General features: G+C 44.5%; 1 protein-coding gene across 2 annotated transcripts; it reads right to left on the bottom strand.

Annotated features, from left to right (window-relative positions):
* Nucleotides 1-1,307: 1,307 nt before the first annotated feature.
* Nucleotides 1,308-26,202, bottom strand: LOC147702242 (zinc finger MYM-type protein 1-like). Of its 2 annotated transcripts, none has more exons than XM_086930886.1 (2): nt 26,098-26,202; nt 1,308-4,626 (listed from the first exon to the last, which is right to left on the bottom strand). In XM_086930886.1, the coding sequence occupies exon 2, from the start codon at nt 4,590-4,592 to the stop codon at nt 1,965-1,967; it is 2,628 nt and encodes an 875-aa protein (XP_086787012.1). In that variant the 5' UTR covers nt 4,593-4,626; nt 26,098-26,202; the 3' UTR covers nt 1,308-1,964. The 2 variants fall into 2 exon arrangements, with proteins under 2 accessions (XP_086787012.1, XP_086787013.1); XM_086930887.1 differs by having other exon boundaries at nt 1,308-4,664; nt 25,991-26,194.

Raw genomic sequence — 26,202 nt, 5'->3', positions numbered from 1 at the left:
TCTCCAATCGATCTTACTGCACTCCAATCTCGACTCCACTCCAATCTACTCAACTTCACTCCACCCATACCAAAACACCTCACTCCACTCTACCCCACTCCAGTCCGATCAAACCCGCTCCATGCCACCCTACTCCAATTGACCCAATTCCAAATTACCCCAGTCTACCCCCACTCCATTCCACCCTACTATACTCCACCCACTCTACCTCTTCCAGCATAAACTACCCTACCAAACTACCCCTTTTCTCTCCACTCCATTCTACTCCAATCTACTACAGTCTACCCCACTCCAATCTATCCCACTCCTCAAATCTAACCCACCCTACCCTAATCCATTTCACTCACCCTACTCCAAACCAACCCAATCTACCCCACTCCATTCTGCTTCACTCCATTCTACCCCAAGAGTGGTGGACAGGGAGGGTAACAAGTAAAGCCCTGCGCAGCCAAAGAGCAGTGCAATTTTATCAATTCGTATTATATTGTTTCATGCTTGCTCTTTCTACACCACCTTTAATTATTACAATATATTCTAAAATCACTGCTGCATGTGCTGGTATGAGCTGACAGACTAAATATGCAAATCCTAAGGAAAGCTTTTTTCTCTTTGAAACAACTGAAATATGAAGCAGAGCCGCACATTAAGCTTCGGAGCAAAGTTGGAAATCCTCAGTATTTAATTCTTCGTTTGCTTAAAAGACAGAGATGGGGCACTGAAAGTCAAGGGGCATATGATATTTTCTTTGTAATTACATGCACGTGAACTGTTTTATGTGCCTTGTGGGACCAGCTGTCAGTCACGAGGCACGCACAGACTTGTGACACATTTATTGGCTAATTATGATCTCTTTCACTGAGCTAAGTGATCACAGGCTCCAACAAGTAGTTGTTTAAAAGGATTGTATAAAATAAAGCACACTTTATCCCTCCTTCCCTAGAACTATTTATATAGAAGATATACCCATTGTGCAAGAGCAAAATGGTGTCACACACTGATGGAAGCCAATGAATGAAGTAGGCTGGCTCTATATTGAGGAGGACAGAAGTAAAGTGTCAATGACAGTCTAACAGATCAATAGATGAAGACCACTGACCAAAAAGCTTGTTTTAAATACATTTATGAGTGCCTCAGGCCCTGTGTGCCTGTGCATGGAAAGACGTTCTTTGCAGCAGGTGACTTGTATTTGGAGTGACTTGCTGTGATATTCCTCTGGTGACCTTACAGAAAAGTAAAACACACGGGAGGTAAAGCCCTGTTGAAATTAAACGAGTAGAACATTGGTAGGCTAAATGACAAACATCAAATGAACTGAAAAGCAACCACATTTATGTAGACTCAGGGGACACATCAACCTTTTTAAAGGTTCTACAAAGAGCCATCATTATCACTGGGAGAATACCAATAGCTGCTGCAGTGTGTTCTCACCCAATATTTCAGAATTTAAAGGAACCTAAAATGCTTAGAGTTTCCTTAGCTGGTTGATTCAAAAACATGCATTACCCCTTTGCTACGCTCCTAGTGAGACTGCAGCTAAACATTGGATATTACATGTGTTGCATTGCTTTAGTTTAATGCAATGCAAGTTCATACACAGGAGACAATGAAAAGTGTCAAGGCACTGACAACATGTTAGAATTACCTTCCCACACAGATTCAGAGATGTTTCTCCTAAGACAGCCAATTACAAACAGCAGTCTTCATTTAGGTCATTTAGTACAACTAATACTTATTTTGTGGTAAATAAAAGCGATTCGAGCTGATCCATGCATTCAAAAGCATACCAGGAACAACATATTTTTATAGGTTTAAAACATTATTCGACATGTAATGAAACAAATAAATAAATCAGTAGACAAAAAATAAAAAATAAATTGCAAAAGAGGGGTAGTACAAAAAGAAAAAATTCTCAAGATCTTCGCCTAGTCCATACTATTGCACACTAGTGGGACTGTGTAAAGAGATTATGATGCACCAATTGGCACTGTTTTTGCAATAGCGTGAGCAAAATCCTGCAATAGTGTTCTTATGTCAATCTCCTGAGCAATGCGATTCTCAATAGCAATCATGGCCAGACCCAAAACCTGTTCTTGTGCCAATGAAGAATGCAGGAAATTTTTTATGCTTTTCAACTTTGAAAGACTTTTCCCTCCCGAGGCAACAGTGATTGGCAGTGTCAATAAAATGCGAAGTGCAATAGCAACGTTGGGCGCAAAACCAATCCTGACCACATATGTCAAAACTTCAATGGGCATCATTTTAGGTTTCACAATGGGTGCCAATATTGTGAGTTCTTCACAGAGTTGCATTCCATCCAGATCGGAAACCTTTGAATTCACATCAGTCAAAAGATGCTGTAGATCCATACACCACTTTCGTAGATCCTGGTTTGGCACACCATTCAGTTTTTCAATGTCATACAAAAACTGAAAATAGCTACTGTGAAGCTGAATCTGCCTGAATCTCTCACCAACAGTCTTAATAGCAACATCCAAGACCATGTAGAAAACCCCCAACTTAAACTGCTCTTCAGGGTCTTCAGTAAGAGCAGCGTGTCTTTTATTGAAAAACTGTGACTTTCTTTTCTTTTGCTTCCCTACCATGGCTTCAGGAAAGACTGGGTCAATTTCTACTTCTGACGCCAGCTGTCGTGCTTCGTTCAGAACTTTCTCAAAACCATCATCGGATCTATATGCTACTAAAAATTGTTTTCTTTCTTTTAAAAGGTCAGTGACTTCTGGCAGGCACCTAGTTTGACTTTGGAGAAGTTCGCTGGCAGCATTAATGCACTGTAGGATGTTGAACCAAAGTACAATGAAACAAAGAAATTTAAAGCTGTAAATCTCTTCTGCCAAAGAAGCAGCCTCATTTCTTGCAGCAGCTGCAAAGGTGAAGTCATCAGCAATTTCAAGTAAAGTTTCATTTATTTCTCTTATATGAAACCTAAAAATTCGAACAGCGTCAATTCTGCTTGGCCATCTAGTGTCAGGCGAAGGCTTTGCTGTCAGTTTGTTGACGTGTTTCTTTAAAACATCCCATCGGTTTGTGGACCCGGATATAAACGCATATATTTTTTGCATGACACCAAAATATATTGCTGCATCCCAACAAATCATTGCTGCATCACTGACTACAAAATTTAGAGAATGAGCACTACATGGAACACAAAGAGCCCGCGAGTTTAAATCTAGGATCTTTTTCTGGACTCCTGAATGCTTAGCCTTTATTTCAGATCGGAAGTCATAGCATTGCCCTCTCATATCACTGAGTGGGATCTCCAGCCTCTTGAGCTCTGCCAAAACTGCCTCTGCCATACCTTCACCAGATGCATGACGAAGAGGGACGAACCCGAGAAATCGTTCTTCGATTGTGACCTCTGGATCTTCATATAGTGAATCACCATGCTTGATAGCTACAAATCTAATAGTTACAGTCATCTGTTCAACAAGAGCACGATTCCTAGTGCAGTCGAAAATAACAGAATAGTATTTGGCATCCTTTAACAACTGCTGAAGAAGCCTTGAAATTTCCTTTGCAATAAGACCAACCAGTTCATCTTGAATACCCTTTCCTATGTAATAATTGTGCATTTCTTTATTTTGTATTTTTCTCAAGTGTTCCTGCATGTTGGAATCAAATTTTGACATCATTTCTACAAGATGCAAATAATTATCATTGTCACTGTAGGAAGCATAATGGCTGTCTCCGAAAGTCAGACACTGTTGTCCAAGATAGAGGACTATAGCAGCAAGGCGCAAAAGAACGTTTTGCCAGTGTTTAGTTTCTGTTACCAACAGTCTCTGGTATAGTGGACCTATAGATTTCCCAGCTCCAAGACCTACCAATGATTCATTCCAGGCCAGCATTGCAGCAATATGAGACTTGGACATTTCATGTAGGCTTAGATTCTGCGATGCATTTTTCCAGTCATTATAACCACCAGTTGTCAGACTCATATCTAACTTTGTGAATAATTTGCAACAAAAACAAAAAATCCTGTTAAGTTTTGAAGAGTAAACTAGCCAATTTCTATGGGCCTCTTCACCATTTTTAAAGCGTCGTCTGTAATGAACAGATGTAAATCGCCGATTAGATGCGTCTTTTGGGAATAGAAAGTTAGTTCGAGGTTTTGCAGGGCCGTTTAAGACAATGATTTCCCGCAGTGAGCTACATATAACAGGTGGCCAGTCAGCTGGTTCTGAGACGTCCAAGATGGTTGCTGTTGGTTCACTCTCTGGGGTTGATGGAAGAGGCGAATTAGGGGAGTAGACTCCATTAATATGGTCTTGGTGACCACTGTCTGATTGTTCGTATGCAGATATTTGGTTGTGCAGAATTGTCGATGTAGAAGCTTGTTCATAGTCTGCTGTTAATGCAGAAGCCTTCACACATGCTACTGTGGAGGCAAAATGGTTGTCATCATCATCTGTGTGTATATCCGTATCATCGCCTTCGGAATCGGATTCACTGAAATTAAGCATTAAGCGTTTGCTCAACATTCCAGCCATTCTTGTGCTGTCCATTTCACTAAGCAGCCTTTTCTTTTTAAAAACGGATTCAGTCAGTTTATTTCGTTCAGGCGGTACAGACATTTTTGGAAAATTAATTCATCCAGTGTAGCAGCACCTGAAAATAACAAAAACAGTATTATTATTGCAGCTCATCTATTTCACACTTTGTGGTCCCTCAGATAACTTCCTTTTCTCCAGCCTAGTGCCCCTAAGTTAACAACCACACCAACAGTCACAGATCAAGACCAGATTTTAATGCACTGCAACAAGTGGAAAGTGATTCAGAAACTTCAACAGAATTACGGTTGTGACAACTCCTGTGGTGTCCTTTCTCTTCAGCCCATTATTCATAATCTGGCTATTTGTTACTAAACCTATTTCAATATTTTACTAGCTGCTTTTAAATTGCATTTGATGTTTTTTTTGGGCACGATTTACTTGGTACGACATGTTTGGTTGCACAAATAGTATTAAACAGATTCTGATGGAAAACTGCAGTTAGCACGACGCAGTACCAGTGTGATGATACAGCATGTGAGTAGAGTAGCAAATGTATTATTTTGCATAGATAGTCCCTAAAATGTAGATAATGCATACAAATTAAAGTTAAAGTGACGCTAAGGTTAATGGCGGGTCAATAGTGGCTATAGCACAAAATCTAAAAAATGACTAGATATTCACTGGTTACTGTAGTGCCTTACTATTGTCCAGCCCTAGCATACTAACTTACTGTAGTGCCTTACTATTGTCCAGCCCTAGCATACTAACTTAGCCAGAAGACCCACCAATGTCATCATATGTGATGGTCGGAAAGGTGTGAATGACAGACAGACTGAGTGAGTATGTTTATGAGTGCATAAATGTATGCATGATTATGTGAATACTTAGCTGGCATGACAATCAATAGAAAAGGTAGTTGTAGAATAGGTTTTTGTGAGTGTTACTGTACTGGTATCTTGTTAAAGCTTGTGTCATTGAAGTCATTGCAATCAATATGGACGTAGGGTGTTTTTGTAAGTAATGACCCATGTAATTCAGTGTATGGTAGTTTGTTGTGCATTGTATGGTGGTGCTATAATTGGAAATGACAAAAGTATGTATTTCTATCCATTTGTAGTCAGGATAGGTAATTTGGTATACTCAATTTTGTGCGCTAACATGTTGGACATTGTCAATAGTGTACTTAAGAGTTGTTTTAACATACTTCCTGAATGCCAGTCCTTTATTTAACATATTTTATTAGTTTTTCTCTGCAACAACTTCAGGTGTAACCATTTCCTATTCTAATGCCAGACCCACTCCAGAAGGTCAAGGCCGGTATTATTTGTATTCTTCCCCAACGAACAGAGTTCATCAGCAGTCTCTGAGCATCATATATGCCACTGTTGGACCATACTTTGCAAATTGAGCTAAGGTGTCTTAAACTGTTATTTTTAAATTTTATATTAGGGATCCATCATTGTGTAATCCTTAAAGATGCATATCATAATACTGTATATTGTGTACTTACTAGGTTATTTTTCACGTGATAAATTGTTTGTTGTTTTTGATGGAGTGGTAGAGTAGGTGATGTTAGTAACACACTAATGCATTCGGGTTTTATGCTTTAGACTGTATTTAGCACCGTCAACCGTACCTTAATCTTTATTGTTATGGAATTTTGCTGTATATTAAATATATACAGCTTTCATAATGCTAATTCAGCAGCTGAAAAACCTGCAGAGTTTTCGAATGGTAGTCTAAAAATACTTAAAACCTGAACTTCCTTCAGCAATCAAGCCTCCAGCACTAACATTTCATGACTAATCTCAATACCACTACCTAAAATAATGAGGATAACCCTGTTCAGGGCCAAGGTCGGCCATGATTTGCAGTTCTTGACACAGCAGCGAGATAAGCTGCAGCTCCTCAATGCCAACACGGAACATCAATACCAGAGAGACTGGCGCCCACCACTCGTGGAGATTGCAGATCTGCTCTCCTCTGACTACTTCTGGGGGCAGACACCAACAGCGCCGCGGGTTAGCTGCTGATAGATCTTTCTGGTAGATTACATGCCTTGCACAGTTGGTAGGCTCCTTCCCTCCTTTAGCAGGCCTGCTGGCTTCTGAGAGACTTAGGTCAGAAGACAGGACTACACCTCTGGGAACGTGGGTGTCAGCTGTCAGGCAGACACCAGCTCTGGTTGAACAAGATTCATCAACAGAGCACTCCCTTCCTTGGTCAAACAGAATTTGTTACTGGAACTGGTGGGTATATAGAGTATGTAAGATGCAGAGCTCCTGTCTGCACTTTCGGAATCAGTTAGGGGTGGTTCTTTCAAGTGTCCTTTCTAGGTAGCTCTTTGTGCAGAGTAATGCTCTTCATAGCAGTGTCTTACCAACCTGGAGTACCTACAACAGAGTCACAAGAAGTGGGACTTGTCTGCACCTGGCTAACATCAGCAGTGATGAACAAATATCTAGGGAGATGCAGAACGCTGGCCTTACCTAAAGGGTTCCTCTCGCCCTGAATAGGGACTGCAAACCCAGCCTTCGCTCAGACCTTCTACCAAATGGCAGTGCTATCTACAAAAGAACTAAACAACAGCTCCTTTCAGCAAAAGGCTTATTTGAATTTGTAAAGGAGCCGTGTCTCCTTTAGTGCATTTCAGTGTCTAGGTCTCCTCCCTCCAGATTCAGGAATGCGAGCAATACACTGCTAATGGCTCTAGTGCCTTAGCCGCATCAGGGCCGCTCTCCTTTTGCCCACTTGCTTGCAGATTCAGAGCTACTGCTACTGTGCTGGTTCATTGCTTTTTTTCAATTTCTCCAATTTAAATCTTTTTATTATCTGTTTTTCTTTTTCTGAAACTTCCTTTATTCCTTATTTTGACATTTGGCCTCGGGTCCTGCCTGCACGCCACAGCAGGTTCCCCCATCGCCTGCCCCCGCAAGGACCTCTTTAATGGCAGCCACAGCACTACTGCACAGCGGGCGTGCCACTGGCGCACCAAAGCCAAGCCTATCTGCGCCTGTCCGTGCTTGGACCGCACCCTGCGCGAGGACCCCTGGCTGCCAGCCCACCTGCAGTTATGACACTGCCAACCTCCGCGCCCTGCATACCGGACGACCCAGCAAACACTGCTACCACGCCAAACAGCATTCTACGTTAGGACCGTTCTCCTGAAACAGATGCACCTTCTCCTGCACCAGCACGACCACCGCCACGCCAGGAAGCACCATTTCAACCTCTCGCCGCACCACGCCGACCTCTCTTCACACTACACCAGAAGTGACCCACCGACTCGACTCCTTACTCTTCAACATACGCTTTATGTGCAAGCACTCCACTGAGTTATGGGACCTCATCGCCACTATCGCCCCCCACATAGTCTTCCTTACTGAGAAGTTGCTCAACCCCGGGTCCGCCTCGACTTTGCCACAACGATCCTTGACGGATATAACATCACTAACAAGGACCGCACCAACAAGCTGGGACCAGGAACAGCCATCATCCACAAAGAGACCATTCAGTGCACCACCACCACCAATACCACCACCCCCATGGAACAAATGAACTTCAAGCTCCAAACTGGCAAGACAATCATCAAAAGAACCCTCGCATACCGACCCAAGGGCCGTTGCTCCTGCTTCTGTAACACTATTGCAGACTTCATTTCGCCCCTTGCCCTGGACTCCAAGGCTACATCTTCCTCAGCCACCTCAACCTCCACATTGTTGACTTCAACGACAACTACACACAACTCCACCACAGAATGAGCAGCCACAGACTGACTCAGATCGTCTGCGACCCGACGCACACAGACTGGACCCCCTTCTACACCCTAAGCAACTGCTTCAAATAAAGCCACATCACAGAACTCACATGGACAGATCGCTCCATTGCCCATTCCAGCATCTGCTATCCCCACACCGCCACCCACAAGGAGCAAAATTTCAGAGACCAGTTTGACGGACACCCTCAACTCCTCCAACCTAGCTTTCGTCATCAACATGGATCAGGGAATTAAGAACTTGAATGTCAGGACCACCAACTGCGCTGAAAGCATCGCTCCATCAAGAGCAACAATCAGAGAAGATCCTCCAAAATGACCAGCTGGTACACACAAGAATTCATAACAGAGAACTGTGACAGCAAACAGCTAGAGAGATGATGGCGCACCATCAAGTACACCTCCAACAGGGCACACTTTAAGACCTCCCTCAACCTTTACCGCTGCCTGCTGAGGTGAACAAAGAAGACAACCCGAGCCGCACACATCGAAATCAGCACCAACAAAAGCAAGGCACTTTTCAACATGGTTAAGGAATTCTCTAACCTGGATACCAGTGAAAACATCACACCCTGACCAGAGCTGTGTGACAATCTTGCAGACTTATTCCAAGACAGAATTTGAACCATATACAGAAACTTCAAACCCCAATCTACACCTATAGACTTCCTGAACAGACACGCCTTCGCCTCACTCACCACAAACCTCAGACTGACCACCTGAAACAACCTCTCCACCCAAGACACCACCTCCATCATGAAATCCATCCACTTGGGAGCTCGCGCAGACCCATGCCTGCTCCCACAGACCCATGCATGTACCAAATCCTCTACCTCACAAAACCAAAGGATCGGCCAGAACTCACCACCCTGCTCGCCACCTCAAACATCACCACATTTCCAGACACCAGGAAACAAGCCAAAGTCAGACCACTACGTAAAAAAACCTGAGCCGACGGCAGGGAACTCAAAAACTAGGTGCAATTCTACTTACTCCCATTCCTAGCCAAGGTACTGGAAAGGACTAACAAGCAACTCACAACACAGGGAGCAGTACCAGCTATTCGACGCCTCACAAACCGGCTTCCGCAGCAAACACAGCAGCGAGAACACCCTGATTGCAGCCACCGATGACATTCAAACCCTCCTCGATCGAGGAGAAACAGCAGCTTTGATCCTCCTGGACCTCTACGCAGCCTTCGATACCATATCCCACCACATGCTGATCGAAAGACTCCACCACCTTGGCATCCAAGCGGACGCACTCCGATGGATCACCTCCTTCCTCAATGGAAGAATACAGTGGGTCCGCCTACCACCTTTCACCTCCGTACCTAAGGATATCATCTATGGTGTTACCCCAGGGTTCATCTCTAAGCCCCATGCTCTTCAACTAATATATGACCCTGCTGGCAGACATCATCAGATCTCACATAATATCCTGTGCAGACTTCACCCAACTCATGCTCTCACTCACTGATTTCCCTACCACTCCCAGGACCAACTTCCACAAATGTATGACAAGCATCGCTGATTGGATGAAGAACAACTTCCTGAAAATGAACACGGACAAGATGGATGTACTGGTCTTCAGCAACAGTAATCCACGGAATGACTCCTGGTGGCCATCAGACCTATGACCTGCACCCACCGACCACGCCTGAAACCTCAGGCATCACTGATAAGCTCACCATGAAATCACAGATCAATGCAGTCTCCTCCGCCAGCTTCCTCACTCTGTGCATGCTATACAAGATCAAGTGACAACCCCTGCATGCCAGACACACAGCGACACAGGCCCTCATCATAAACCCACTGAACTAAGGCAACGCTCTCTAGGTAGGAATCGCTGCACACCTGCTACAGAGACTTCAAATCATACATAACGCAGCAGCCAGACTCATCCTCGACCTTCCTATATAATCCACATCACATCCCACCTTAGGCAACTCCACTGGCTCCCCGTACAGAAGAGATGTAAAATGCAATCTGCTGACCCACACACACGTTTCTACACTTCCCGCCTATATTAACCAACGCCTAAACTTCCACCAACCGCGTGGAAGATATACGCTTTGCCTCCCTATCGCTTGCCCACCCTCCGTGCATCTAATAAAGCAGAAGTGGAGGATGGCCCGTCTCCTACATTGCAGCAAAGACCTGGAACAGCCTGCCTACACAACTCTGGTCTACCACCTCACTCCCTGAATTTCGAAGGGCTCTCGAGACTTGGCTGTTCGAATGAGCCTTCTGGGACTGGCAAGCGCCTGGAAATGGGTGATTAGCAGCGCTTTATAAATCCTGATTGATTGATAATGTCTGGGAAAACAACACCACCTCTATCTGGTGCATTAGACCAACGGGTCAGTAATTTCTTTCACACTGGTGTCCCTGGGCCATAATACTATTAAACTATAATTGAGACTGCAACACACTTCCTTTAAACACTTGTCTCTGTTGGGGTAGTCAGTACCAACAATCATGGCTTAATCCAGAAGGTGGAGTGTCCTAGAAGCTCAGAATGCAGTGCAATAATAGACAACAAGTAACAACTTAAATGTAAAGTTAGCACTTTCTATTAGAAAAAGAAAACATCTTTGTAGATCAAACTTGTAGGTGAACTGATTTACGTCCATATCAATAAAGCACGCCAGAACGTTTTAGCACTTTCTGGGCTAGAAACTCGCCCCAAAATGTTGCAATAGCTCCCCTGGTCAAGGTACTTAAAAAATGTACTTTGCCCTGTGGTTAATGTTATTTTAAAGGGAATCTGAGGATCATCTGGGAACCCTTGCAAAAATATTATTAGAGTTATTGATGGGAGACAGGCAGGGATACTGTTATAAAAGTCTTTTGCCGAAGTACCTAACTTGGTATCCAAATATGCCAAATATATGGTCTAATAAAAATATGTCATGTCTAAAAACTAGTCAAGGTGTTCAAACTAAAATAGTGACAAAGGCACTACAAAGCTCAAAAACCTAATGCCAAAACCCTAAAGACTTGGGGTGCTGCTGGTGGTGTCCTGGTTGGAATCGTAATGCGACTAATTCCCGATGGATAAGCATAGTAAGGTTAACTGGAGCCCTGACTCCAACTCAAGTCGCTTTTAAAGACAGAGGTATAACATAGGGGTGGGTGGCACATTTCGCTCTGCCGGTGGAGTTTGTGGAGTTTACTGGCGCGCTCAGCCCTACTTCATTGGCCAATATAGAACGCCGCATTTATATCACTAGGACTGTCTGGAAGCTGCCTTGTAACTTGTTATTAGCCTCTCTGTATGGGTGAAGCTCCCGGGAAGACTAGAGAGATTTGCGGAAGTGAATGTCTCCATTCATTAGGAGATTTGTGGCAGGGTCACATGGCTGTGTATGCAGCGATTGGTTGATCTTTCCTGTGCTCATTGAGTATAGGTGTAGTCTTCTCTCCGGCTTGCACTCATGCATAGCAGAGGCACCCCCCACTTAGTTGCCCTACCCGGATCCCAACTTACAAGCGATCCTTTAACCTTTAAACACCATTTAACTTCTTAGGCAAGCCTGTGTCCTTGACCCATAAGCTCAGCACTGTGCCCTACATTCAGTGCCGGTCCATTTGACTTATCACATCGGGACGCAACCTTTCACTTTCACTCCAGGCAAGCCTCTGCTTCCAACCAGACCGGTAACCTTTTTACTTCCGGTAGCCACACACTCCCCTTGAGTAAGCGTCTGCTTCCAACCCAACCGGATGATCTTTTCACTTCCGGTGTCCACACACTCCCCGGACAAGAATCTGCTTCTGACCCGGCCGGGCGACCTTTCACTTCCGGTGTCCACACATCTCCTTCCGGGTAAGCGTTTGCTTCCAACCCGACCGGGTGACTTTTTACTTCCGTGTTACCAAACTTCTGTTACCTGATAAGCATATGTGCTTCCAGCCCACCAGGCCCTGGGTGAACGTTCCCCCATCCATCTCTGCGAAGGTGACCCGGTACCCAACTATTTCCCTGCCACAGGCTCTGCCCTTAATTGTCTACTTAATTGTTTGCTTCCGGTTCTCCTGAACAAGGCCGTTGGGGGACCTTGCCAGTACCCCCTGGGTCCTGACTGTCCCTTTTGTGGCCTGTTTCCATTTCGCAACCTGTTTTATATTTTTGTTGGAGCGCTTTGTAAGTACCGCCCTCTCTGCCAAATTCCTAAGATTAAATTTATGACTGAGCTGACCCAGCTCTGTGATCTGCTGGTCCAGCTCCTTCCCTGCCTCCATTCCCTTGTCTCCACCCAGTACTGTCTGGGTCCTGCTCCTTGGGGGTGGCCTCCACTAAGGCCCCCGGTCCAGCCACTATCCCCCTTCCCTTGGGGAGTGGGGGGCCGAAACAAGGGGCATTCTCTGTTCTTTTCATTGCACTATTTGTCTTAGCTTTGGACGTGTGTGCCTCTGTGCAATTTCAGCCAAAGCTTCTGCAATGCAACTGAAGAATGCTCTGGGAAATGAGCTGCAATACCCTGTCGGAAGACAAATGGCACATAGGCTCCCAGGGAAAAGTAATGCTAAGTAGTAGAGACTCATGACTCACTTTATTCACCTCGGAAGCTTGTTTCTGGTCCAGGGAAACCATGGCTTGGCAGTTCGGGCTGGACTGTTCCCATGAGGCACAGGGTCAGACTGATTTGCATATAGCCATGTCTGAACTGGGGTGGCAGAGTGGGCTAAAGAACGGTGATGGATCAAACCCAGATCTTTTGACTGGGTGTGAGTGTTTGATTGATTCAGATGCTCCGTCCATCACCACCCCCTTTTGTACCACTTTTGGCCGCCATAAGTGTGACAGGGTATGCTCAGACGTGAGTCCCTTGCTCACTTTGCCACTGGATTCAAGCAAGCCGGGCTGAAGACGGCTGGAATGCCAGAAACCAGTCCTCGGGAGCTTGTTTCCGGTCCAGGGAAGACATGGCTTGGCAGTTCGGGCTGGACTGTTCCCATGAGGCACAGGGTCAGACTGATTTGCATATAGCCATGTCTGAACTGGGGTGGCAGAGTGGGCTAAAGAACGTTGATGGATCAAACCCAGATCTTTTGACTGGGTGTGAGTGTTTGATTGATTCAGATGCTGCGTCCATCACCACCCCCTTTTTTTCACCACCCCCTTTTGTACAGCGGTTATATTCCACAGCAGACGCCCCAGCCAGGCTGGTGGTATGACACCAGCAGATGCAATATTTAGCAATCAGACAGTGTCAGAGTGGAAACGGACAGTCTGGCTGCAAGCAGAAGGCGGCAGAGGCATGGAGTGGGAAATCAACACTGGAGGAGACAGAAGCCCGTGAAGAAAGCACACATGAGATGGAGGAGCAGAAATCCGGAGGAAGAAAGCTTGAGAAAGTTGAAGGATGGAAGGATAGGGAGAAAGATTCAGATAAAGTCAGTGAGTGAAAAGACATCCTTCTAGAGCAGACAAAAAACGTGATCCCATGAATTTGGCCAGTTTTAATGTTAATAAGCTTTCACAAATTCCAAAAGCTATGCTGATAGAGACTAAGGAAAGCCTAGAATCAAAGAACCACAATAGGTGCTTGCAAAAGCCTAACATTTTATTTAAACTCACTCATGTATTTGAATAATGAAGTCTGCACTGCAAGACATGTTGGACTATTTTAGATAATGGGAGCTCCAGAGCATTTGTTTTTGTTAAGCCTTTGTAAAAATATAAAAACGATTTTTATTCAACATTATCTGCTTATAGGCAAAATTAGAATATGAAAATGCATAAAATGTATGGTGTATCTTATTATAAATGTGTCCAATAACTACATGAGAAAGGGGAATTTGTTAAAGTTATTCTGCAAACTCGCTGAGAAACTGATGAGTCATGAGATGTACTTCCATGACTGAAGGGGCATTTTAACAAAGAGACTATAAGCAGCATTTCAAGCATCGCCAAACTCAAATTTCTACTCTCTGTTGATGAATGGCAATGACCAAGAAACACGTTTCACTTACCATTTATAAATGTAAGACATAAGCCACATTGCTAATTTGCCTTTCATTTGCTTTAGTGTTGATTAGTGTAAACACACAGCAACAGACTAACCGAAGACGAAAATGATTTGGTCTTGAAAGAAAGGAATGAAGCCTATTAATGTGATCTGTAAGCACATCTCTTTTCCTTGAATAAGCAAGCCGTAGTATAACTAATTGATCTAGCTTGTATCGAGGCTTCACCAAAAGATTAAAAATCCTTCCGCAGTGGAAAACCAAAAAACACTTACTTTCCGTAAGCATACAGTTAATCTGTGAGAAAAATAATGTAAAGTGCGTCTTCGATGTACTTTTGAGATGTAAAATAGTCCCTCGTGCATTGCAACCCAAGACTTCCTTGGGAGACACATTAACACACAAACAGTAGACTGTAGGAGGAGAGAAAGTAATAGTTCTCTGGGAGGAATCACTGCTCACGGTTATGTATACTTTAAAAGCAATGGAAACAGTTTTTCACATACAACTGTGCAATCAAGCCACACAAATCCACTACCGTGTTTCGTGAAAAATTACCAGAATTCGGACCTGTGAAGGTCAGAACAATGTACATGTTCAAGTGCTAATGTTCTTCAGCATGTTAAACACATGCTTAAATATTTTCCTACGAGATCTGCGTAACTTAAAATATTAACTATAACAATTGTGCCAACTTTTCCAATAGGAAATGTGCAATATTCATACAGTATGTTACGCTGAAGGTGCACGATGTAAAAAGAAATTAAATGCGCATCGATTTCTAGCTATCGCTTATTCATTAATCAAAATGATTTAAAAATGCAAGAGCATGTTTGGAAGGCAGGTTTGGCTAAGTAAATGATCAGTACCAACGTACAGAGTACACGAAGAACGGGTCTAATTTTCTTTCGGAGCAAGTAAGAGCAGCATCACTACACAAAGTATCCTGCTGCATGACATGTATTAGCAATTCCAATCACGTCTAAGTAGAACCGAGAAGTCCGGGTAGGGCATTGTCTTCTGAAGATGTAGCTGTCGCATCTACTCTTCTGTCACCTGAAACAGACAGTTGTTGTTCATAAACTATATTTTGTCTTGAATCGGAACACTTCTGAACGAATGGGCATCTCTAGCGAGTGCTGCTTTAGAAATGCACGAGTTTCAAACAGTTTACGGTTCTTATACTCCCTCGAGTGTACTTGCACAACTTAGATTTTTTTTGTGATTATTATTACTTACAAAAAATAATATAAAAGCACCAACTGGTTACAACGTGTTAAATTACAGAACAGTTGTTAGTAGGCCTGACGGGCCAAAAGAAGGAAAGGAAAGAACGAAGGAAGAAAGGGAGCAGGGTGAACAACAGAAGGAAGGACATTGAGGAGAAACGAAGCCGCAGACTCTTTGGACATTAGGAAAAGGCACGCTGAAGGGCGAGGGAGGGAGGAGAAATGCGGGAAACGTGTGAAGCAGGGGGCGGGGGTAGCGGATACCTTTGAAGTGAAGCTAAGCTTCACTTCAAAGGCTTGTTGGCACAGCGCACGCTGGGGAATGACTGTGGGAGGGAGGCTGGTGTCTGTGCACGCGCTTTTTATGGCAATGCACATGCGCATTGAGCGAGCTTTTCACGGGCACTGCATGGAATCGCCCGATCTCGGTAAGCTCTGTTTAAGCCCCTTTATATCTCGCTCCGCTCAATGCGCAAGTGCATTGATAGGTCACGAGACCTAAAAATGTACTCAAGACATAACAGAATGATATGAGCTACAACATTCTGTACACGCTGTAAAGAAATCAAGAAAATAATTAACAGACATTGGCCATTGTTTGCGGATAAGATTGAGACACCGGAGGCACCCATGCACGTTTTCAAAAACAGTATAAAAGATTATGTTGTGATGTCCCTATTGGGGAGGCCCATGATGAGGGGAGGCCCACCAATACAACAATTTTGACGCAGTGGAACGTTCCATAAAATATAGGATTTTTTTTTAAGTGGATACTGCAAACCATGTAACTTAACTATAGAGGCCAAATCATTCACGCACGAACATCGCACACACCAACTTAAGGACCATACCAATTGCAACAGCACTGAAGCAATACATATTATCAGATGCCCCTGCGATTTTTTGTACGTTGGTCAGACCAGACAGAAGGTTAAGGCTGGCATACTTCAACACTGCAGCAGGATCAGGTGCAAAGTTCAGGGTTCCCCTCTTGTCGAACACTTTAATATATTTGGACAAAAGTTCAGGGTTCCCCTCTTGTCGAACACTTTAATATATTTGGACATATTGCAGAAAGTATGAAATGGATGGTGATAGAAAAGGTCAGCGCCAACCCAAGCGGATGTAATTTCCACAACATATTGAGTTAAATAGAGTGCAAATGGAAACACAATTTGCATACAGTAGCCAGTGGTCTCAATGAATATGAGGTTTCAAGACATGCCTTCACACTGTCACCTTGGAACACCCTATTTTTACTGCTGTTGCTTTACGCTAATGTACCCCTGTAGGGGCATGAGAAACCTATACGTACCCTGTAGTTGCCTAATCATTAACTTGATTATTGTATTATGCTATCTTTAAAGCAGCAAGTTAAATTTGTACTATGCATGTTATCTCAATGACCTCACCTCAAACTTTTTCCCTGCGAGATCTTTCATTGTATGTATTGCGAAATTTTAACTGCATATACTTTTGCCTATAATCATAGAGTATATGTTAATGATATTCGTTGCGTAAATTGTAAAAAAATATCTAATATCACATGGATGAGATTGCCTTTCATTCATATTTTAAATATTCAACTCGTACGGTTTGCCTTTCTACTGTCCACCTCTGCTTATGAGCCTTGATTACCCTAGCTAGCCTTTCGAATAGGCAGTCCATTTCGGTTCAGATATATGGCACTTCGGAGCATATTAGTTCTATCCAGTACCACCTGGATTTTTACTTTTTTCTGGACTCTTGTCTGTGCATCTTCCCAGCCTCCATGAGGGAATTTTAAGAAGAAAGACTACGTTTTCCAGTTCGGTACATTTCACGTACACGCGACCATGTTTAACTTCTCTGTCTAAATGCACACTCTACCTGGATCGAAAGGAGAGGTAAGCGTTCGAGCGTTCACAGCGCTCTGACCCCACCAATCGGTCTGTGGCTTTACCTATTAATGAATGTCTCTTTTCTATTTTTTAGATCTCTGTGTGATTCACTTATTAAGACGGGGCCTTGTGGAAATTAATTTCCTGTCTTCTGTGCTGCAGTTTCTAATAGTTCTGAAGTTTCCTGAACAAGTGGGTGAGTGCGTGGGCTGTCTAGTGTGAAATACTTGTTTTGATCCACTCATGTGACCTACCCGAGACTGTCAATTGCTCTCTTGTTTACAGTTGTCACCTATGGACACCTGCTAATTATCGAACTGAATCCTTTAGGGATCGCCCACATGTTGAGGTAGGTTCAACACATGTTTGGCATTAACCTGCATACTAGGCTGCTGACCTCATGTGGTTGATAGGTGTTGTTTATGACTACTGTAAGCCACTCATACTTCTCTTTAAATCACAGATTGAGGCGTTGAAGACTTTATTAATGTCATGTATGATTGAGAGGGAAGGGTGTACAGTGAAGCAACACTTTCCCCAACACAGTGCGGCTGCACCATGGTGAGGTTAGTACTTCCCTATACTAATTGAAGATGTGAATGTTTTTAATGGGATCCACTTTAGAACTAATTGTGTGTCCTTTTTAGGTTGCCCTATTTAAATCACACCACTCTCTACCTTCCTGATGAAGACCCAAATGCAAGGACCAAATTTACCTCATGCAAAAGTCGGGTCGAAATGTTAACAATATTAACTCCCAGACTGGATTGACTATTTATTGTGGGTTTGATCAAGTCACTAGCCATTTTTGAGCAAGAGGGAAGAATAGGATTGTATAAATCCCTCAGATAGGTTTCTCTGCCTTGGCTAACTTGAGTTTCTCATCCCCATAGTTATTGAACTATAATTATTTTGTGAATCGTTATTAATTACTTTTTACTTTCCTTTACAAGCACATGAAAACTTCTATAATCAGCCGAGTTGGCTAGAACCTGTCCTCCCCCTGCTACTGACCCTACTATGGCGGACCAGCAGGTGGGCAATTGGCTCACTAATACTTTGGATTCGCTGATCCCGAAAAAGAGAAGGCCTCTCAGAGAAAGAAGAGTTGGCTCCGCCCCTTGGTACACGTCCGAACTCAGGGTTCTTAGAACTTCATGCAAAAGATTTGAACGTGCATGGAGAAGAGAGCGGACTGACGAAAATCGGAACGACTACAAGGCAGGGATGAGGAAGTACAAAGTGGCTTTGAAAGAGGCTAAAAAGAACTTTTTTAGTGATAGGATTGAGAAGGCAAGCAATTCTCCAGGGGAATCCTTGAAGATCTTTAAAGAGCTGCTGAAGGCTCCGGTTCCTCCAGTTGTCTATGACAACCCGCAGGAGAAATGTGAGGAGCTTGCCGACTTCTTTCACTTGAAAATCGAGAAGATTTTGTCCTCATTGCCAGCGATGTCGCAGAGCGTAGAAATGGATGTCAGCTCAACAATAAGTCCCGTTGAGCTGCTCTCGTTCGGCCCCTTCTCAGAGGAGGAGGTCGAAAAAGTCCTGAAAAGGATGAAGAGTGGGTCTCCAAGCGACCCGGCGCCCATGAAATTCCTTAAACAGGTGGCAAATGTTCTCTCCACTCCGCTTGCGGATCTTATTAATCTTTCGCTTGCCCAGGGCACAGTGCCTCAAAGGTGGAAATCCGCTGTTGTCAAAGCACTATTGAAGAAACCAGGACTAGATCCATCTAATCTGGCCAATTTCAGGCCCATTTCACTCTTGCCCGGCTTTTCCAAAGTCGCAGAGAAGTTGGTTAATTACCAACTCTCTCGCCATCTTGAAGACCACCATTTGCTAGGGGACTCCCAGATGGGTTTTCGCCCTGGTCAGGGGACAGATACAGCCTTACTGGCAGTGGTGGAGGAAGCAAGGAGCATTCTTGATTCAGGGGGGTCAGTGGCAGTGATCCTCCTGGACTTGAGTGCGGCCTTTGACACCGTTAACCATCAGGTGCTCCTCCAACGGCTGGCAGAGGTGGGTGTTAAAGGGATGGCCCTTAAATGGCTGAAATCTTTCCTCTCAGACCGGTCCTATCAAGTATGGGAAGGGGGAGTACAGTCCACCCTGTTCCCTCTTCAATGTGGAGTCCCGCAGGGCTCATCCTTGAGCCCTACCTTATTTAACACCTATATGGCTCCACTTGAAAGAGTGGTCTCCCCTTCAGGAGTGAAGATCATCAGCTATGCTGATGATACTCAGCTGGTTGTAGGTCTCACCCAGCTGGAGGAACAACCCGAAGTCCTTCATGATTGTCTTTCCAATGTTCATCGCTGGATGTCCCAGTCCGCTTTGAAGCTCAACGGTGACAAGACTGAGCTGATGGTGCTGGGCAAGGCCTGTCCCTCTCTCATCACCAGCTGTTGGCCTCGGTCCCTGGGTGATCCACCATCCCCCAAGAATGAAATCAAGAGCTTGGGGGTTTGGTTAGAGGAAGATTTATCCTTCAGAACCCATGCTAGGAAAACCGCAGGGGTATGCTTTGGCTTGCTGCGATCTGCTCGCAAAGTGCTACCTCTGCTCCCTAATTCTTCTAGGAAGCTTTTGATTCGCGGTCTAATTCTATCGCGGCTCGACTTCGGGAATGCGCTATTTTTGGGCGCCCCAGAAGCAACTTTTAAAACCCTTCAGCAGGTGCAGAATGCAGCCGCGAGGGTTTTGATGGAAGTGCCGCGTAGACAATCAGCTGCCCCCGCCCTGAAAGCGCTTCACTGGCTCCCTGTTAAGGAGCGGGTGAAATTTAAGGCGCTATGTACGGCCCATAAAATTTTGTATGGTAGGGGCCCTTCTATTCTGTCCTCTATGGCACGCCCCTACAAGCCCACACGCCCATTGCGCTCGGATCAAAGACATCTGATGCAGACTACAAGAGTAAAAAGAGCTCGCTCTGGGGGCCGACGCTTCTCGGTGCAAGTAGCGTCACACTGGAACTCTTTGCCCCTTAAGATCCGCGCTGAGCCCAATATCCTGCACTTTAGGAAACTACTAAAAACACACTTGTTTCCGGTGTAGGATTGAGTGAGAGCCTTTCTTTTCTGTGTTCACAGCGCCGGGATGCCCCCTGGGTAACTGCGCGCGTTACAAATTTTATATAATTATAATAATAATAATAATAATAATAATATAATCACTTTTCTTTTCACTCTTATTTGGAGCAACCACCATATAATAAACTTTAGGATTTTTGTAATTATATTATGAATGATTTTTTTTGCAACATAAAATTCGTTCTGACCGTCCGTAGTAAATCTGATTTATTTATTAATCTTACTTTTTGTTCACCTACATTGCAAACAAAATATTGCATTTTCCTTGGATTTTCGTGCCAGTAGGACCACATTGTTTTAGAGCAGCAATCAGCTAGATCAGCTGTCGCCAGGCATGACCTGGAAGCCTGGAAGATCCTTCAGCGAGGGCATGGTTAGCCCTACTCCGTAGATTCTCCCTCTCCTTTGTATTCCGATCCACTGGGTTTCATATATTAAAATGCTGCCTGCTCCATTGCTAAATGTTATTTAGACAGTACAAAACAAAATACATAATGTGCCAATATTAAGAAAGTATATTTAAAGTTTGTTGATTCTTGAATGATATGCTGTAAAAATCAAATTCGACGGCTATCTTTGCATATGTTGCTTCATTTTCATTTTTACTATTTATAGGGAGAAATTAAGAATGAAAGTTTGATTTGTATAGATACTGAAGCTAGAATTATGCTATTTGAAGAGTTCATTAAAATATATATATCTGCAGGTTCCTAGATTTTAGAATTGGGGTTTGCACATGAAATGTAACCCTCATGGTCTGTAAACAGTAATCTATTGAGGTATCCTCTAATCAATTAAATACGTTTTTTCCTGCAAATGGTAAAACGAAATTTTGAACACTGTTCTGTTTCCAATGAGTGCCAGCACTGTGTGTGTTCTTTAAACATGTTATAAAGCAACAGGTATACCGAACCTCTTTCTCCCTTTTGAAAACATTCCTAATTACTGTGGATATTTTACGGATTTAAATAGAAGGACAAGGAGCACAGCGAAGTTACCATATTAGATGGCTGCATTTTGTGGATTAAACAACAGCAACGACAGTTTGAACGTTTGTAGATATGCTTACTTTCATTTCCCACATACTCCATGTTTGAGAATAGTAGCACCATGTGGCTCGAATGGAAAATATGCTAGTGTTGTCTAGCAGCGTTCCCCTCTCACTGACCCAGATACCTTATACTCAGACATATACCATTTTTGGAGATCCCATATTATGGACTGAATTTTCACATGTTTAGAGTAGATTGGGGAGAATGTTCTTTTTTTTAGGTCTGGCACTAGGCAAGACATTTTGATTTGATTTAAATAACATATGTTTAATATATACTTTTAGGGGGTTTCCACCACCCAGCTTCATCTGTCGGTTTAGTCATTCACATTTTTTTCTTCTGCCTACTGAAGCTAGAGCATGGGCAATGGTCAGTCAAGTTCAGCCATTGGCTAGTTTCACAATGAGTTATGCCATTTTGCTTTTTACAAAGAGCACATCCACATAATGTTTTTGTTTTTGGGCATTTTATTATTTGGGGAAGGGTACAGCAATTCCCCAACAATAAAGCCATGACAAAATGAAACTAGCATTAGGAAAGCCAAAAGGGTTATAGCCAATTGCCGACATATTGGCTTTACCAATGCTTGCTTGCTATTAGGTCAAACACTTCTACCTTAATATAGTGCTTACACTACTACCCAGGAATGACTGTACAGAGTCAGGGCTTCAGTACTGAAGCACTTGGGTGACCCCAACATTTGTCTAGGGCTCTAGGCACACTTCTTTAAAATGAGGGTGCTCTACTTTAAAGGAGGGATGTCGGACAGCCTCTACCTTTTTTACCCTCTGTATGTTTATTTAAATGTTCTGACTTTATATATGTGTAGTAAATATATACATACTAGATATGTACAGTGCTAGTGAAGATATGCTATTACAATTTCTGAATGTGGGGAGAAGCTATAACTCACAAAAGGCAAAACCCCAATTTGCTCAATGCCTCTTGACTTCCTAAATAACGGAAATAAATTGCTTAGTACCCACCAGTACATCTGCATACAAGGTTCATGGCATTGTGTTTTTCTGCATGTATTTGTTTTACAAAGGTATATAAGGAAAACAAGGATGAAATGGGTTAGAATTGTGCAGTGAGCTAAAGTCACATTGCTGTGGTCTTGTGACCGAGTTTTTTTTTCTCTGAACAATCTCATTGTAACATCTGTGAGGCAGTAGACCAGAGGTCTTCAATCTGTGGCGCAAGCCTCCTGGGGGTCCGTGACTGCATTCCGTGATTGCATTCCCAGGGGGCCAAATGCGTCTGCAAGAACTTGCAAATGAAGATGGCCAGGAAGTGCGTTTCAAGGCCGTCTTCATTTATTTGCAGATGTTGAAGTGCTTCAAAAATGTGCGACTGTGGGGTGCCCCCGGAAACATTATAAGATCTGGAAGCGGTGGGCAGACTACAGAGGACTGGATTTGGAACCCCCAGCTGATATAGATGATGTGCCGCCTCCGGATGGGGACATTGGGCCCTAGGTCGTTACCTGATACCTACATTGCCTTGCCTGTATATTTGGTGAAATGTGAACACGTGCACAGGGTTAGGGTGGGACAAGGGGTGGGTAGCCGGGGAAGGGAGTTGGGGTGTGTTCTTGGGGGTGGGTGGGACGTGGGACGGGGAGGGGGGTCATTTCAAATTTAGGCTTCTGTTCATCCTGCTATATGTTTAATGTGGACGGTATCCTCCTGATTGTGGAGAACTGTACCTATGCTCTGCCTAACATTTCAATAAAGACGGTTGTGAAAAAAAAATGTGCGACTGTAATTCTGAGTGCCCTGGGGCACAGTTAGTGAGTTGGGAGGCAAAGATATAGCTAAAAAGAACAAAATATTCAGAACAAAAAAAAAATCAATAAAAAAAAGAACACATAAATAAAAAGTAAATTCCAAGCAAGTTAAACTAATTTGTAAAAATTGAAAGGTATCTAGCACTGAACGAGAGGGGTGAGAACACCAACCAGCAAAACTGAGGGGTAAGAGGCGTCCCGACTAACATCCCATCGGCCTACCTAAGATGGCGACCACCATCCTCATCAAAGCCACCGAAGCCTTAAAAGTAGCAGCTGAAAAGGTGCCACAAGCGAGCAAAACCAGCCGATTGCAAGTGGTTCCAACCCCACACAATAAAACAGAGACAATCACACATTTGCGGGAAGGGTACCGAGCCCGGTAGCGATACTGAAACCGATACCTGCGTGGGGGCCGCTATCTTGGAATAGGTGGGGCTGAAAGTAAACAACTAGAACAGAAAAAACGGACACATAAAAGAAAGCAGGAGGAAGCTGTGGAGAATAAGAACGAGGAAGCTGTGGGGAATGAGAACGCGCTGATACAGTGACTGCGACTCCTGTAAAACGGAAAGCCCGGGATCGCGATCGAAGGCGGGCGTACAGAGACAGCAAAGCAACCACACGAGGAAGCGATCCACACGAGGAAGCGATCCATTCAACAGCCCGCAATCCCCACCCTACTCAAAACAAAACTAAGCTCAAGGGGACCATTTTAAAACCAGTATTGCCACATGATGGGGAAACAATAGACGGAAAGCGCTCACCACCGTGAGCGCACACGGGACACAACGATCGGTGCACCAATAGCGGGAGCACCCGAAATAAAGCGAAAACCGGCGGCAACATAAGAGAAGGGTGCTTGTGCAGGAGGTCACCAACTAAACCCCGGACAAAACACAAAGTAATCTAAGCTACAGCAGCCACGCAATACCAGCCGACAAATACCCTCACGGTAAATACCAAAAGTGCAAGAGCGATCGACAAGACAGCGGCGAACGTAAGGGCACCAGGGCAAGCCCTGGAAGGCAAAGTACAAGGAGAAACGATCTACAGCCACAGGATCAAGCCAGAAAAAGCGAAAAGAACTATTAGCCCCATAACTACAACCCCCAAACAAACCACAGCAGAACCGATAAGGACAAGAGCTACAAAGAAAGACAATCGAAATCTGAGTACTTGTCAGAAAGGGGACAGAAGATTCCAACTAATCCAAACAAAAAGATGCCTCCACACAATGGCAAGTCAACAATCAAAGAAAAATAGAGGCCTCCACACAATGGCAAGTCAACAATTAAAGAAAAATAGAGGAGACTCCCCCCACAGACTCTCCCATAAAACAAAGAGCTGATCTTAACGCAACGCTGGACATATTACTGAAAAAGCCAGCCGAAGTGCATGACCGTGCCAAATCGACCAAGCAAACGACGGACGCAATCCAACTGGAGCTGGCAGCAGCCAGAGCAGACAATCATGCGGCAAACAACAGAATCCCAGCAACCCTCTGTACTCCCCGCTTCTCTTGGGCCTACCTTCCTTCCACAGAGGCACCTGCTCCGGTCTGTTTTTTACTGGTCACGACCGCACTTTTAATTGTTGCGCATGACTGACATTAGTGGTCCTGCTGCTCTTTGATTCTCTGAGGGTGTTGTCTCGACTTTACTCCATTTTTTTAAGGCTTGACTGAGTCTGTATAGCAAGACCGAAAAGGGGCCCATTAGTACTGCAGAGACCTGTCCAGCTGCGATGAGCAGCAGCCTCACTCTGCCTGTACCTCCCGTCAGACACAGGCTCCAGCACGATCCCTCGACCGGCCCTCCGGGTCAGAAATCATTATTTACTGGCAGGGGGCAGCCATAGATGATATGATTTGAGCCCCACTGTAACAGACTGAAGGTGCGCTCTGACTAGTGCTGCCTGTGCCAGCCTGCCGAGCACATGATTCCAGTGCACCTGCCGCCCGCAAACCAGTGCGCTCTGCAGCCAGCCAAGCCTCTACCTCTCAGTTGGGACGGGCCCCCCCCCCCTGCGGCCGGCCGGCCTGGTGCCAACAGCCATGATGAGAGGCTGTGAGTGTGAGCAACTGAGGCAGCCTGCACGCTCACTCAGATTCCCCCGCGCCGCCGACTAACTTCCTGTGTTCCTGGCGGCCGCCGGACGTGACGCGAAAGTACTGCATGACATCTGGATGATCTGAGCCGGCCCCCTGGAGACACGTCGGTGCTTATCATTGGCTGAACTGAGCCCGAGCCGGCCCCCTGCTGTCATCAGCTCTCCTAGGCAGAACAGTGCTGTACTCAATACATTAGAGCGCCGGCTGAGAGCTGCGCAGGCCGAGTCTGTGCTAAACTGTTATGACGGGCACTGTGACCGGCGCCGCGCCCTGTTGGTTCGGCTGGCAGCATGATGCGTGACATTTCATTTCAGTGCGGTGATGCGGATCACCGCACTGAAATGCGTGGGTGTCACACGTGTTGCGTGACGCTTGGCAGGCATGCTGCTCGTAACCATAGAAACCTCGGCATCAGGTTTCTAGATGCATGGATCGGGAGACGGGAGACTAGCCTTCAAATCGGTAGTCTCCCGCCGGAATCGAGAGGGTTGGCATGTCTGAAAAAGCATCCAAAATCACTGCAAACGCCCTCCTGCCTGCGCCCCCATATCGTACAACGCTTTTGGATCATTTCAACAGGAGACGCGCAGCACCAATAAGTAGAACGACAATGTACGTGATTGGGTCTGAGGACCGTTGTTGTAACAACTTGAAGCCTACCCTTTATTTACCCAACATATGTACCTCTCTCGAAGACAGCAAGAAGCTGTTTAGCAAACATATTCGTCTTCAGTTCACATCTCAGGAAACAACCACCGAGATAAACGTCACAGCGCAACCTAGATCACG

The sequence above is a fragment of the Lissotriton vulgaris genome, chromosome 7, assembly GCF_964263255.1.
Source record: "Lissotriton vulgaris chromosome 7, aLisVul1.2, whole genome shotgun sequence".
Lineage (NCBI taxonomy): Eukaryota > Metazoa > Chordata > Amphibia > Caudata > Salamandridae > Lissotriton > Lissotriton vulgaris.
This window is presented reverse-complemented; position numbering and strand designations above follow the sequence as displayed.